The 14,447-nt window shown below is 48.9% G+C and overlaps 3 protein-coding genes across 3 annotated transcripts; 2 read left to right on the top strand and 1 right to left on the bottom strand.

Annotated features, from left to right (window-relative positions):
* The first annotated feature begins 89 nt into the window (after positions 1–89).
* On the top strand, positions 90–5,495 carry F5B22DRAFT_518062 (peroxisomal biogenesis factor 6). The gene is made up of 4 exons (XM_047972605.1): positions 90–220; positions 273–1,015; positions 1,130–4,535; positions 4,597–5,495. Exons 2-4 carry the CDS (start codon positions 799–801, stop codon positions 5,210–5,212), a joined length of 4,239 nt encoding a protein of 1,412 aa, XP_047825770.1. The 5' UTR covers positions 90–220; positions 273–798; the 3' UTR covers positions 5,213–5,495.
* Positions 5,496–5,534: 39 nt separating this feature from the next.
* On the bottom strand, positions 5,535–7,726 carry F5B22DRAFT_627313 (uncharacterized protein). The gene is made up of 3 exons (XM_047976317.1): positions 7,512–7,726; positions 6,909–7,445; positions 5,535–6,781 (listed from the first exon to the last, which is right to left on the bottom strand). The coding sequence occupies exons 2-3, from the start codon at positions 7,335–7,337 to the stop codon at positions 5,792–5,794; spliced, it is 1,419 nt and encodes a 472-aa protein (XP_047825769.1). The 5' UTR covers positions 7,338–7,445; positions 7,512–7,726; the 3' UTR covers positions 5,535–5,791.
* A 5,647-nt stretch (positions 7,727–13,373) lies between these two features.
* F5B22DRAFT_517938 (uncharacterized protein) lies at positions 13,374–14,106 on the top strand. Its single transcript, XM_047972601.1, has 2 exons — positions 13,374–13,507; positions 13,571–14,106. The coding sequence occupies exon 2, from the start codon at positions 13,649–13,651 to the stop codon at positions 14,072–14,074; it is 426 nt and encodes a 141-aa protein (XP_047825768.1). The 5' UTR covers positions 13,374–13,507; positions 13,571–13,648; the 3' UTR covers positions 14,075–14,106.
* The last annotated feature ends 341 nt before the right edge of the window (positions 14,107–14,447 follow it).

The following is a 14,447-nucleotide window of genomic DNA, read 5'->3' as shown; positions in this document are numbered from 1 at the left end:
CTTATCCGACAGTTCACTCCGTCTGGTCTGGGATTTATCTGGATCCATCTGAGTGCTGCATTTCATGTTATGCGCTTGCCCTTGTACCTAATGGTGCATCTTCCACGCAGAACCTCGTCACAACATGATTTGTGATGGTGAGTTACTAGCTGGTGTTCTTAGGGTACGGGCCGAGAATGAATTCAAGTGATTTCTCGTCGCCGCAAGACAATATAACATGGTAGGCGCTCTACCGTGCACAAATTATACGTCCATATTAACCTACAGAGCAGACTACAGAGCACCTTTATATTCTACCGTACTTCGTATGCGGGTATTAATCCATCATTCAGGCAGGGGTATCGCGAAGAGAGGAGGGCCCTAGGGGGTTAGGTAGAGTCTGGTAGAGCTCTACGCGTAGGTACACTCCACAGCGACCCCCAGAACCCGAGCTATGCCGCTATCGCTTGCTGTGCCTCGGCCAAATCTTTAGTACTAGGTACCTGAGTATGTAAGTAAAGAGTTAGTTATCACTTAGCCGAGACTACCTAAGTGAAGCTTCACATTTGCTCTTGCTTGAGCCCCCAACTGCGACCAGAGCTGCCGCAGTCCGAGACGAGTAGGTGCCTACCTGTTAGGTAGGCCATTCATATTGTCTTTGTCCAAAGCCTCGAAGCTTGTCACCCAATGGGTGGTAGATAACCTCATAAAATTTCCCAAGTCGCGGGGCCATAACTCACCGAACCTCAAATGAATCTGTGGCGCATTGCATCCTGAGCTCGAACAGTCTACACGAGGAGGCTGTGGGCCGCAACCCGCATGTCAGAGATGACAGCTTCAAGCCCCGTCTCGAGTCCAGCTCTAGGTCGCGCTATAGATCACCATCGACAGTCTGCCGAGAACCGAAGACGAAGACGGAGGCAGGATAAGCCTTCCATCGCTGCGCGACTGGTCCTGGACGGCCATGTAAAAGGCGATATAGGTATCTTGTCTGACGACCTTTTCGCCGACCTATTCCCTCGTCTTCAGCAATATGGTAAGGTACAGTGTGGTGTTGTCTAGAACCACCCGTCTCTTTCTCCCTCTGGGTTCGATAATTCTATCCTCTTGTGCTTGTTGGTTGCGACCGCGAGTGCTAATTGATTTGCAGAGTCCCACGAGGTTGACCCAAATTCCACCGGCCAAGTTCACCACGTAGCCATTGCGCCATGGACTCCCGACGCAACTCCGCAACGCACGAATTGGTCCATTGTCCCCGTCACTAAGTCGACTGCGCTAGCCCATTCAACTGTCCAGTTCTCCCCCGCCTCCTCAGCTCTCCAGTCGTTCGCGACCGTTCTCCGGCAGGTTGCGCCCTCGAAATTGTCAAGCCACAGCAGGACTGGCATTGAGATACACATCTTGGATGTAGCTGCGCTGGCTCTGGATACCGTTTTTGTTAGCCTAGAAAGTGATCTGGTCAGGAGATTAGAAAATGGCGAGGGTACCTTTTTCAAAGACCATCCTTCCAATAAAGGAAAGGACAACGTGATGCTCAACACACCTGTAGAGCGACTCGCCGCTGCTCTTCGTGTAGCTTTGGGCACACTCAAAGTCGTTCACAACGGTGACTTATTCCTCCTACCCTTGCAACCACATCCTATAACGCATGTTCCTCCCAGCCCAGGAAAGGTGGTGCTATGTGAACCAGTGGCACAAGGTGTCCTGACTCCAACTACTAAGATCGTCTTAACACGCGGTCATTCTCAGTCCAAACAAGATCGCGCCGTTATGGCATCTACCCAGGCGCTTAACGGAGCTGGGCACGATGAGGAAGATACTGCGACTGACCAGTTCTTCTCGGCGGCTGAAGAGCGTGAAAAAACCGATGCACAAACCGAGAACTCAGATTCTATGACAGAAACGGAGACGGAAGCATCTGAAATTGAAAATGAAGACGACCTATCAGACGACTCTATGGATGAGATGATTTCTCTCTCTATACCCACCTTGCCAACAACTAATGCAAGTGGGATTTCTACAATGCAGCCTGGAACGCCCATGACGATCGGGACGATCGGGCGTGGTAGAAAGGTGAACGGTACACACACACCAGGATCTGTGTTTTCGAGTTTTACTGCGACAACCGCACGCCCTGACCGGCCAAAAGGTCGTCTTTTTAAAGCACATGGGCTAGTCAGTTCTATTCCAGTCGACTTGCTTCACCCTAAACCGACGACTGAAGAAGACGATGAAGCTTTCATTTTCGTCGACATTAACTCTTTGAGTCGGATCGGTTGCTTCTCCGGAGACTGGGTAAGAGTTGAGGCAGCCGAAGAACCACCATTAAACGGGAGTGGTTTGTTCGGATTGGGAAGCTTTGGAGAGCCAGCAGGAGAGCCAAATTGGAGACCCGCCAAGATCTTTGGACTACCCGATGGCTATTCAAGCCGGCCAATGACGAGAATACCTAGCTCGAAACATGAACCGGGAGGTCGACGCTTATCATTCTTTGAATCCCAAATTCAAAAGCCAACCGGGCCCGGGGCTCATATGTCTCCACTGTTACTTGCCAATTTAGAGAATACACCCTATGTTCGCCTCTCGCCCCTGAAGAGGCACAATTATCCTCTTCGGTCTGGTCAACCCAAAATAACCAGTGTATCCCGCCCGCCCTATGCTCGAGATGTAACAGTCCAACAAGTTCGGACTCCTATTTCTTCTGAAAAAGCACTGCAGACGGCGATCCTCAGTGGCTTGAAGAACTATTTTGCACGAAGCTTACGTATCGTGAGGACAGGTGACCTCATTGCAGTCCCCATTGATACACAGCTTGGGAGAACTCTCCAAGAAACTATAGGCTCAAATGACGGTTTTGCCGTTGATGATCTTGTAGCTATTGCAGGATCGAATAAGACCTTCTCTGGCACTGCGTCCAACGCTGACGCTGTCGCTTGGTTTCGGGTCAGTCATATAGTGAGGCAAAACCCAGAAATACCTGATGAAGATGATGAAGAGGACATATGGGGAGCTGTTGCTTGCGTAAATACCGCTTCGACTCAAATTGCACAATCGGGTAGCTTCACTTGTTCTCTCCCAGGTACCAAGGACAGCAACTGGCCCTATTATCTTCGTATCGAAGAACTTCCCCAGCCTACGTCTATGTCTCATGTCACAGCGCTCCAACAGCCCTCGCAAAAGTTCATATCACCCCTTAGAAGGAGATTAAGGGAACTAATGGCGGCCGCAACCAGCAAACGTGCTATTCACCTAAAACTGCCCCCAGTAGCTGTGCTGCTCGTGTCAACACAACGCAGCATTGGCAAAACAACTATAACTATGAATGCTAGCTCGGATATCGGGCTGCATACTTTCACCATCGATGCGTATGACATCGTTAATGAGAATGGCGGCGGCGGCAGCGATGTGAAGACCGAGGGCTTTCTGAAAGCACGAGCTGATCGCGCCATGAGCTGTGGGCCTGAACACTGCTGTCTGATAATTCGGCATGTTGAGGCTTTAACTGCAGATCGAATGACAACGGCTGTGAAGGAAATACTCTCTGGCACTAGAATATTGGTTGCAACCACAACTGAAGTTGATAAAGTACCAGACGGTATACGTGGCCTTTTCACGCATGAGATCGAGATGGGTGCTCCTGATGAAGCTGAGCGAGAGGGTATCTTGCGTTCCATCGTAAATAGCCGAGGATTGTCATTGGGGCCCGATGCAGAACTTGGTGGTGTTGCTCTCAAGACGGCAGCCCTTGTGGCAGGAGACTTAGTGGACGTAGTAGAAAGAGCCATGGTAGCCAGAGACTCGCGTCTAGAGGCCTTGTCCAGGAGAGCGTCAGATGGAAACACGATCATCACTATCCGTGATATACAAGTAGCTGGAGGACCGTCGGCAAGATCTTTGATTAAAGCTGACTTCGATATCGCGGTTGATGCAGCTCGAAAGAACTTCGCGGATGCAATTGGCGCCCCGAAGATCCCGAACGTATCCTGGGAAGATGTCGGTGGCCTCGATAATGTCAAGGAGGCAGTCAGGGAGACGATCCAATTGCCGCTAGAAAGACCGGAACTGTTTGCAAAGGGAATGAAAAAACGGTCTGGCGTCCTGTTTTATGGCCCCCCTGGAACAGGTAAAACTTTGGTCGCAAAGGCCATTGCTACAGAGTACAGCTTAAACTTCTTCAGCGTCAAGGGTCCTGAGCTGCTGAACATGTACATTGGTGAGTCTGAGGCTAATGTACGCCGAGTCTTCCAACGCGCACGCGATGCCCGTCCTTGTGTCGTATTCTTTGACGAATTGGACTCTGTGGCACCAAAAAGAGGAAATCAGGGTGACAGTGGTGGTGTTATGGATCGGATCGTATCACAACTCTTGGCTGAGCTTGACGGTATGTCTGGTGGTGATGATGGTGGTGGTGGTGTGTTTGTCATAGGTGCCACCAACCGGCCAGACTTGCTTGACCAAGCACTACTACGCCCTGGCAGGTTCGATAAGATGCTTTATCTAGGAGTTTCCGACACGCATCAAAAACAACTCAAGATAATGGAAGCCTTAACGAGGAAGTAAGTATACAATGTAATCTTCTTTCTTTTAGTAGAGGGCAGAAACTAATCGATCTCACAGATTTAACATCCACCCTTCTGTTTCGTTGGCTGCTGTTGCAGAAGAACTCCCTTTCACATATACGGGTGCCGATTTTTATGCCATGTGCAGCGATGCGATGTTGAAGGCTGTCACCAGACAGGCAGCTTCTGTCGACACTAAAATCCGTGCCATCAATGCAACTCGCACAGCAACAGCTCACCCAATTTCGACAGCGAATTTCTTTGATCACTACGCCACGCCCGAAGACATTGCCGTCATGGTCACCGAGAAGGACTTTCTGGATGCTAACCGGGAGCTCATACCCAGTGTTAGTGCTGGAGAGTTGGCCCACTACCAGCAGGTGCGTGCCACATTCGAGGGCGGGGGAGACAAGCAACAACAGCAACAGGAACGAGGTTCTGACACAGCCATACCCCCTATATCAACCGAGCTTAATCGACCATCTTCCAAGGGCAAAGGAAAACCTGTGGGAAAAGGCAAGGGGAAGGCGATCGCTATCGACAGTGATGGTGAAGATAGAGATGACCCAGAACATGCCAGCTATGGCAGCGTCAACGGGCGAGCGAAAGGGAAAGGAAAGGCTGTCGCTCAGTTCCAGGATTTGGCGGCTAGTGATGATGAAGGCTTGTACTGAAGAGGGTGAAAGTAGACTTGTAAAAATGCATATGTATAATCTGAAAAATGAAATCCAAGTCTGTCTAACACGCACGGACACGATGGATGTCTGGAAATGCATCGAAACATGAACTCAAACAATTGATTCTTACTTGTCCTATAAACCCTCAACCAAAGGCAAGATCAGATACAAGCCCTACCACCCTGTAGGCTGGCAAGAATGAAGTGCTCAGATCTCTCTGACTGCTTGCTTATTGTGCATTTCACTTGGAGTTTAGAGTGGACAAGTCTATCTTTGTCGCAATTTGTTTAATAGAAACAGTTTAGGTACCGGCAACAGATGATTTGGAACTTGATCTTGTATTAAGTGGGTCTTTCCCTTAATCCTTCCATGGAAGCCATAAGTCCTCTCTCTCTCTCTGACAATCTGTGGTGGTATCTTCACCTGGATTGTAGAACAGCTTTGCCATGCCCTCAACATGTCCGTCTACATTCATTACTCTTTTTTTTAAAGGCGCACCACAACGCCGATGATTTCTAGAGCATAATGTACAGGGCAAGAATTATGCAACTAGTTATATTAGGCAAGCCCGCATATTCATTTTTTTACTTTTACTTTCTCAGCTTCATCTTCGCTTTCTTCCTCTTCATCATCATCATCCTCGTCCTCATCCTCGTCGTCGTCGTCATCATCATCATCGTCATCTTCTTCATCCTCTTCATCCTCGTCTTCCTCCTCGTCTTCTTCGCTGTCTTCCTCTTCGGTGTCTTCCTCATCGCTATCTTCATCTTCGCTACTCGCTGCCTCGGGGATCGCCGCTGCCTTTTTGACAGCAGCAATATTCTCAGGAGGCGCGCTCGCAACCACAGACCCGCGGTTTTCTGTCACCACGCTGTCTAGGCTGCCACCTTTCCATGTCCCCGTCGTGGGACTTTGTAAAAGTGGTTGTGAGGCAGCGTCAGACGTGGCAGCTGAGCGCCACTTTCCCGTTGTAGGAGACTGTAGTCCTGCCCCTGATGATGAACCTTCGTTTCCGATGGAGAGTTTGTTCATGCTAGCGTTAACTGAATCTGTAGTGGATGCCGTCTTCTTCGGCGTTGCCACAGCGGGGCTTGAACTCGCGACTAAAGGTTTCTCGTTCTCTTTATCTTTATTTGAGGTTTTGGCCGATGGCGCAACGTCTTTCTTTCCATGCACTTTCTCCCGTAGTCGATCTAACTGGACCTGTTTGGCCTTCTTGGCTGCCTCTTCTGCGAGGTTGCTGATGGGTGCTTTGGTACTCGTGGCAGCATTAGCGGCCTTTTTACCAGTGCTTGTCGACGTGGGAGACGAAAGGGGAATCTTGGTCTTGTCTTTGTCGGTGGGCAGCGGCGGCGCAGGGGGTGCAGGCGCTGGCTGGCCCGTCGTAGCAGTTGTGGCCGCTGGTGAAGGGGCCACGCCCGACTTGGGGAATGGTTGATTAAGAGGCCTCATGGCCACAGGCGGAGCCGCCTGGCTTTTGGGTGGTATCGTGAAGTCGTCATAGTAGATAGTGACATGTTCTTTTAACTCGCCGTACTCGTTCCATTCTTCGATCTCGACTAGGTCCTAATACGATTAGTGGGATCTTCCGTCAGCCCGCTTGGTTCCCTGTTATGTCGTTCTTGATTCCGTGCTTTGGGGGTCGTTCTACTCTCGGCCTCCCCGCTCGGGAAGGAAGACAGCGGCAACTTACACCTAGGACCATTCCCATTTGTATGAGTGCAGGCAGCTTGCGCTGACGGCCACCCTCATCCTTTCCGGCTCGTCGCCCCCATAGCATGCGAGCCTTTTCATCAGTAGCAATATCTATGGCTTTGAATGGCACGCGATTGGCGCGCAGGATGGTCTCGAGACGTGACGTGGCCGTCACTGTGTGAGAGGACCCCGCGGTTAGGGACGTGTAGATGTACAAGGCAGGATCGGTCGAATAGGAGGTGCCCGTATTCTCGGCCATGATGAGGGATTGTGTGCGTGTGTGGTACGGTGGCTCTCGGCCTGGCTGCCTGCTTTGATCCTTCGAGGGGTGTTTTTGATGCCGAGATGATGAGCAGAGAAGGTTGCAACACGTATGGGCTATGTACGTAGGTACGTACCTATTAGAGGGGTAGGCATTTGAAGGCATCCCGAAGATGGTCACACCCAATTCAGTAACCGTCGGTACCTGCTGCAGTGCAACCACAATACCTTTCACCTATGTACATAGATAACACGTATGTACCTAGGTAAGTACCTACATATATAGATGTACATATGTTAGGTAAGTGCCTCAGCACCCAGTTTGGGCCTTGTGACTTACCTAAATATTTCTATTGTAGTGAAAAATACTTACTGTATGGTAGGTACCTATGCTGTCTTGCTATGCTAGGCACTTGTTGCCTCCCTTGTTCGTTAATCAGAGCGGGAGCGCCAGAATTAGCGCTCAATATACCCTGGCCTACTGGAGCGGCTAGGGGTGCAGAGAGGTATAGGTACCTACTAGGGTATAAAAGAATAGGTAACTTAAGGTACGATGTATGTAGACTTTTCTCTGATGCTGGAATCTTGTAGAGAATGACTGACAGATGCCAATCCAACTAACCCGTCCAGAGTTGGATGCATAGACGCTTGTGTTCATTCAAGTGCTGTTCGACAAAGCCATTCGTTTGCTGGCCCAGCGCGGGGTCCAAACAAAAATGCATACATCTATACTACCGGCATACCTACCTATATGTGCCTTACGTGGTAGATGCCACACAGTTCACATGTGACGACGGGTAACAGCCGAAATTGACAGATCATATACATATTTGTACACCTCTATACTCATGTTCCATCCATGCGACGTAAGTCCATGGGTACTGTTTTGACAATGTCTGTGGCTTGGACCATTACACGGCGTCGATCATCGTGGCTGGCAAGAGGCTCGTGAAGGACGCCCCCAACATCCGACCACCAGCGACCTTGATTCAATATCTGGCTCGACGCGTATTCGGCATGCCTACATACAGAGTTTCGCCCACGTCGATATGGGCTACGCTAGCATCGTGATGTGGTGCCTTCTTTGTAGAGAACCGAACAGTCGGGTGGCACAGGATACGACTTTCTTCGCATGCTGGACAAAGATCTATCGCACGGCGGAGATAGGCGGGTAGTATGTCAATGTATTTCGGGGAACAATCCGGGCAGTCAGCGTATAGGAAAATGCGAATATTCCTGCCGCGTAGTACTAGAGATCTGGAGTTTCAGCTTCTCCAACGATGTCTTCAGGGGTGGCATAATTGCGTTGCAATCTAGTCTTGGGGCACACAATAGGGAGATACCGCGGGCATGTGTGTCTACCTAGTTCAAGTTCCTGTGATAGCCACTGGAATTTCCTGTGTAGGGCTGGGGTTGAGATGGGCCTCAACACCACATGAATTGTGGCCTTGTCCTAGGTAGAGGCATAGATCATCTTTGCAGGCCAAACTTTAATAAGCGACTTGACTTCGGTTAAAATTGGACACATGTGATCGATCATTGGGACGGCAAATCTGAAGGAGTGTGTTAACGTCATACGCATTAGTAGTGAGCTTCTTTATGCCTTCCACCAGGGCCGAGGTCACCTTATCTTGTGAGATGACCGTAGACAGATGTCCTAGCCTGTTCAACTACGTGATAGCTCTATGCGAGTCGCGAAGAGCCTTAGGGTATGGCCAATGACTGAACACTTGGTGCTCTCAGATCAAGGTATATGTTGTGTCATGGGCGGTTTCCGTTTAATATTAAGGAGGGTCAGCGGCTTTCTTTCCAAGAAGATATATGGCCACCCAAGGCAAAGCTGAAGAAAAGTCTGTGGCATCGAGCAAAATGGAGGTGGGTCGGAAATAAGCAATACTCGGAATCGGAAGCATGAGCTGTCCAGTTTGTGTATAGAGATATCCTCCCTATAGTACTCTGAATAACTCGGACCGTTCGTACTTGGTCTCATACTGATGAGTCATTTTACTCAATGTCACCTACCTACTCTTCTATGTGTGCCTTACGGCACCTATTTTATATTGCCGTTGCCTTCGCTACGTAAGATGTATTTCCATCAGATAATGATCGAGAACTGCTGGGTTTGTGTGGGAAGATAGTGTTTGCATTAGGCAACCAGGGTGTAAACGACCTCAGTTGACCATTGTGACACTAGACGATCATGAGTAGGCGAGGATATCCAGACTCGATATTAACGAATGTGCGGCATACGTTTACGAGGTCTCCGAACCTTCGCTTCGAATTTATCCTTGATATTAATGGCCAAACGCTGGAGATTTTCGGAGGGTCCAGACAAGATGCTTAGGTCTGCGTTACTCTGGAAGATTTCTTATGACAGCGGTATGTTATCTTTCTCGCAATACAATATCTCGCAAAATCTTCGATGGGATATACCACAGAGAGTATCTCTTCCCTCTTCAGTTGTATAGGTGGGCTTCTCCAATTGCCCAGCTGTACGCCCCACGTATAGAGTGTAGCATACAGGACATACATGAGGGCTTTCTGCATTGTGCGCGTATGTTAAGTACAAAAATAATCAACCATCCAATAGTATCCCATACATGAGTCAAGTCATACACATGGGTGCCATCCTAAATTGGGAAAAGTATGACCGGTATGGGTGTGGTGATATAAATATGTAAGTGTAGGATGGAAATATCGACTACTTATACGAGTCTTACGTGGGCCTGATGGTCGGATGGATTGCCTGAGTGGATGTAAATGATGTGAGAGGTTATATGCTGCCTAGGAATGTAGAGAGGCGTGTTTTATCACCTGTGCTGCATGCGGTCGAGCTCCCGCATGTACGTTTTGACATTTTCTAGAGTATCTTCTCGCTTGAGGGTAGCATGAATGAGCGGTCCCAAGAGGTCAGAGAACATATACCGGTAGGTGACACCTGTACGGTGACTCGCTACTATGGAGGTTAAGAGGTGTTGACTTCAGCGTTGACAGGGGAGGGCTCTAAAAATGATCGAGCTGTAATGTTGTGCACCCAAACCAGGTAGTTAACTCGGGTGTTCATCGAGAGTCTCATGTTGGCTCTTCAGCGTAAGACAGATAGACACTAGACCCTGGTCAGAGCTTACGTTCAACTTCTTTATGTTTGCAGATCCGGGTGGATATATAGTATGTAGTATGAGTAAAAGGGCCTTGAAGTGGCATCCTTCACATGATAGCCTCAACTAGCGGAAGCGGTATTAGATTTGGACAAAAATTTGGGTACTGCTAATTGCGGGCTAAAAGAAGGGGGACGAGCTCTCTAATTTTGATGGAATATCTCCTATGGAGCACTTCAAAGCCAGTGAGCCATGCCAGATGTGCCCCGGTGCCGTGGACATATGGATTACATGGCTGTCTATCAATAGAGTTGCCTCTACTAGGTAGCCAGTGGACGAGAAATGCGGGCTAGGAAGCGTGACGCAACAACAGCATACACGTAGCTGTAGAACTCGCCATTGGTGAGACTAAAAGAAGCTAGTGATGGTTGATTCCTGATTATCACAAACGGCGGTTGAGTTAAGAAACCAGAAGTAGTTTCTACTGCTACAAGCAATGCACAGTCTCATCTTCTAATTCCTGAGTGTAACTCGACACTGCTCATTACCGGCCCAAGGGAGTCTCCTTGAGACCACAAGATCATCGCCTGCCGATCTTATCCACTATGGATCTAAATACCTGCTGAAATGAACATGGTTAAACCTTTATTCGAAACCTGGCGTTTTGGTCGCTTCTCAATAAAAAAAAAATCGTGCTAGCCCAACTTCAAACCACAGAGATGCAGTACCGATTTTCACACAAGTAACGTTGGCAAAAAGCGGTGACTGGTATGCCTAGGGATTCCACGGTATTCTAGACTACCAATTTTTCCGAGATGTGACGTGACCAAAGCACTTCAGTCTCGGGGGTTACATTTGGTAGGTATGGAATGCTCGAGGGGCAAATTTTATGTAGGACATGATTTAAACCAATCCAATTCTAGCCAAGATACTATTGTACTACTCTAAAGTTAAGCCGCCATTGTATCACGTATATCAAGACGAGATTCAAGAAGATAGTGTGGGGGCTGGCTATAAAGCCACATAAAATTTCTAGTTACGAGAGAAATTAAAAACTAACACATAAAAAGAGAGATGGAGGGGGAAAAGATTATGTCGTGCTCCCTATTGTAAATATCGTACTCGGCACAGAGCACTTGCTATTTTAATGGGGTCCTCATGGAACCATCCCCGTGTTGGTACGGTGTGCTGTATTAAAAACAAGTGGATAAATTCGCCGTCAAAGTCCAGTACGTAACCGTACGTTGACCCAGGGTACTAAAGGCCGCGAGCTGCAAAGCCAAGGCCAGCTAACTAACTGAGCGGCGCTCGGGATACAACCATACAATAGCTGAAAAGGTTTTTGGGGCCGCGGATTTGGTCGACAATATCAAGTGGCCTGATCCTGTGATCCTATTGTGAAGCCGGGTCCATGGCAGCATTACATCTCCAATAACCTTGGACTGCGAGTGAGCTGGCGCTTTTTTTTTTTCGAGAGGGTGTCCCCAGACTGGAGACTGTATCATCGGGAAACTGATAAACACCTCCCTCCATTACCGGGTGGGGCTCTTGGGGAAATACTGGGGAAACATTCTCATTAGTAGGTAGCTGCAAGTTTACATCTTGGACAACTTACCGAATCTGCGCGTTTCTGGCACAGTTGCCGGCTTACCTCCTCAGTTTACATGAAGCTACCTAGATAGGTACTTCGACGACACCTACTGTGTAGCTCCTTACATGGTACGTTAGCTGATGATAAGCGATTCCGAGAGCGCACATTCGCATTGCATTAGTGTCAAGGAATGAATAACGCCCGGAGCCATCAACTTTTACCGTCGACGGTGGCTAGTTGACTACAACTCGCCATGACATTTAGGAGCGGATACTTGAGCTCATTTAAACCCATCAGCTCATGCCTGAATATGACGTGCACCATTCGCCATGGCACGATAGCATAGAAAAACCTAGCTATCTATCTGGTGGTGGGCATAGAGTTCGGCGATCAATACAACATATGCAACCCTTTCAACTCATCAATACATGGACCAAGAATACCATAAGGTGACTAGAGAAATAATGTAGGGGCGTGTAGGTCGTACAGGGCCGTGCTAGGGCTTGGGATATGCAGTATCGGTAAGGTTGGCTGATTGCCTGGTGCCGTATAACTAAGTTCTACAAACCGGGCCGTTCTTATATGAGCTTCGTCGGCCCGTCCTCTTTCCGTCCACCCTTGTCAAGTGAGTAAGAAGACAAAAAGGTACCGGCAGCTTCATAGTCGATGGGTGCGGGTCCGACACCTAGATCAAGACAAATAACCCGTGAGCCGCGAATTAGCTTGGTGGGATTTCAACCCGATGCCGGCTAGGAAAAGAGTCAAGGCAGAGCGCAATCTGCAGTGCGGGCCACAAGTCCAATTCCAGTATGCAATATTTTAGAAATAGTAGAAAGCATCTGCATAAGTCATCATGCACGTAAGACAGTCATACTAAAGACTCCATTTCAGAGCTGCAACGAGACCAAATACCTAGATTCGTCTCTATTGGTATGCTTGAGAATATCGCCTCGTGGGGTTTAGGTGCCACAGCATTGTGTCCATGACATGTCATGGTTCAAGTCACGCGAAAGCAACGGTTATTCTTGGCGGACCCAGACGTTCGGCAACGCCCCGGCAATATAGGATGTAACCCTATCTGTGAAACAGTATGCTAGACTAGATATTGCGTGCATGGCTTCGTCCGCGATATATCAGAAAGACCGGTTTGTTGCCAGACTACTGAGCATGTGTCTTAGAAGATCCCTATTGGGAATGCGGGAGCATGGATTTTAATTGTGTCAGGCATGACCAATGCAGAGAGTGAAGTTGATGACATATCTTCGTCCCGGTTGCTGGAGACTGATTGGAAGACAGCTTGAGAATCATATCCGGAGAAGATACGTTTCACCGGTTGACTGGCTTGGACCTGCTGTCAACATCAGGCCAGGATATTGGACAAGACGTAGATCAGCTACTAGGTTGCTGCGCTCGGTGCGCCGGTGCGCTTGCATAGTGGCCTGAATTGGCGGGAATGTCAAGGATCGAGTCGTCAGATCCTAGCAAAGATGCATGGAAAGGAGACGGACAGCTCGTGCGAGTGTGTGAGCGGCCTCGTCACAGCATCCACGCAAGAACTATAAATGGTGTCGTATGCCGTCGCCCAAGGTCTTTCACTTGCAACACAGTAGCATAAAATCGCGTTCATCGATCGAACCTCTGCAAACAGTTGAGTGACTCCCATCTCTAGAGGCGTCCAACAATTCGGACACTGACTCTACTGTATATCAGACGTGATACATACCTACCAGTGTCAGCGCAACTTACCTCAACTCACAACAAGAGACTACTCCAGCCGGACTCGATAATATGTCAGGTATGGTGAATATTTTGCCGATGCCAGTAGCCGTTGGGTGCTGGGAGTGTCCGGATTGCGGTCAGTTGCCATGCTCGTGCGCGCGCGCCCGTCTTGGTGAGCTGGGACTATCTCAGATGGAAATGATGAACCATCTATCTCCACAGCAGTCGAATTGCACAGGTTGCCCGACCTTTCATCCGAAGGCTCTGTCACTTTGGAAATGTGAAAAATGTGGAGAGACAGTGGAGGATTCAAATGTATGCACTCGTTGCAAAACAACAGGACCTTCGGAACAACAGTGTTGGCCCTTCACAGGGTTGTACTATTCTGATCAGCCCTGGCTGATGCCTGTCACGTTATCCGACTGGCTGTGCAACTCCTGCGAGGTCTGGAACCGCGCTGGTGAAGACTGCAAGTGTGGCCGGAAGCAAAGCTGAAACTGAGATGTGTACTTCTCACGCACAGACTGGAGCAAGCATAGCTTCAAAGGAGAAGCTGTGGTCAACGCGTCATCACACATACGAAAAACCAAGGATGTATTCGATTTGACTGTGGAGGACGCGGAGCTTTGTAAAGGTCAGCCCGACAATATTTTATGACCTGTTGGGGGCGGACCAATAGGATCAAAGGGCATTGAACTCTCTCTCTTATGTGTGTAATGGATCGGCGATAGTCATTCTGGAGGAGAGGGTGGCTCATTTCTTCGGGGTGTTTAAAAGGATGGAGGTCTTTTGCTTTATCATGTTACGGAAGAACGATTGCTCAATCACATGGGTTCCTTGAGTACTCTAGCTCCCTTGCCATGTCATG

Source organism: Xylaria bambusicola, assembly GCF_022495145.1.
Source record: "Xylaria bambusicola strain CBS 139988 unplaced genomic scaffold F5B22scaffold_71, whole genome shotgun sequence".
In the NCBI taxonomy this organism is placed as follows: domain Eukaryota; kingdom Fungi; phylum Ascomycota; class Sordariomycetes; order Xylariales; family Xylariaceae; genus Xylaria; species Xylaria bambusicola.
The sequence above is the reverse complement of the archived record's forward strand: the minus strand, read 5'-3'. Positions and strand labels throughout refer to the sequence as shown.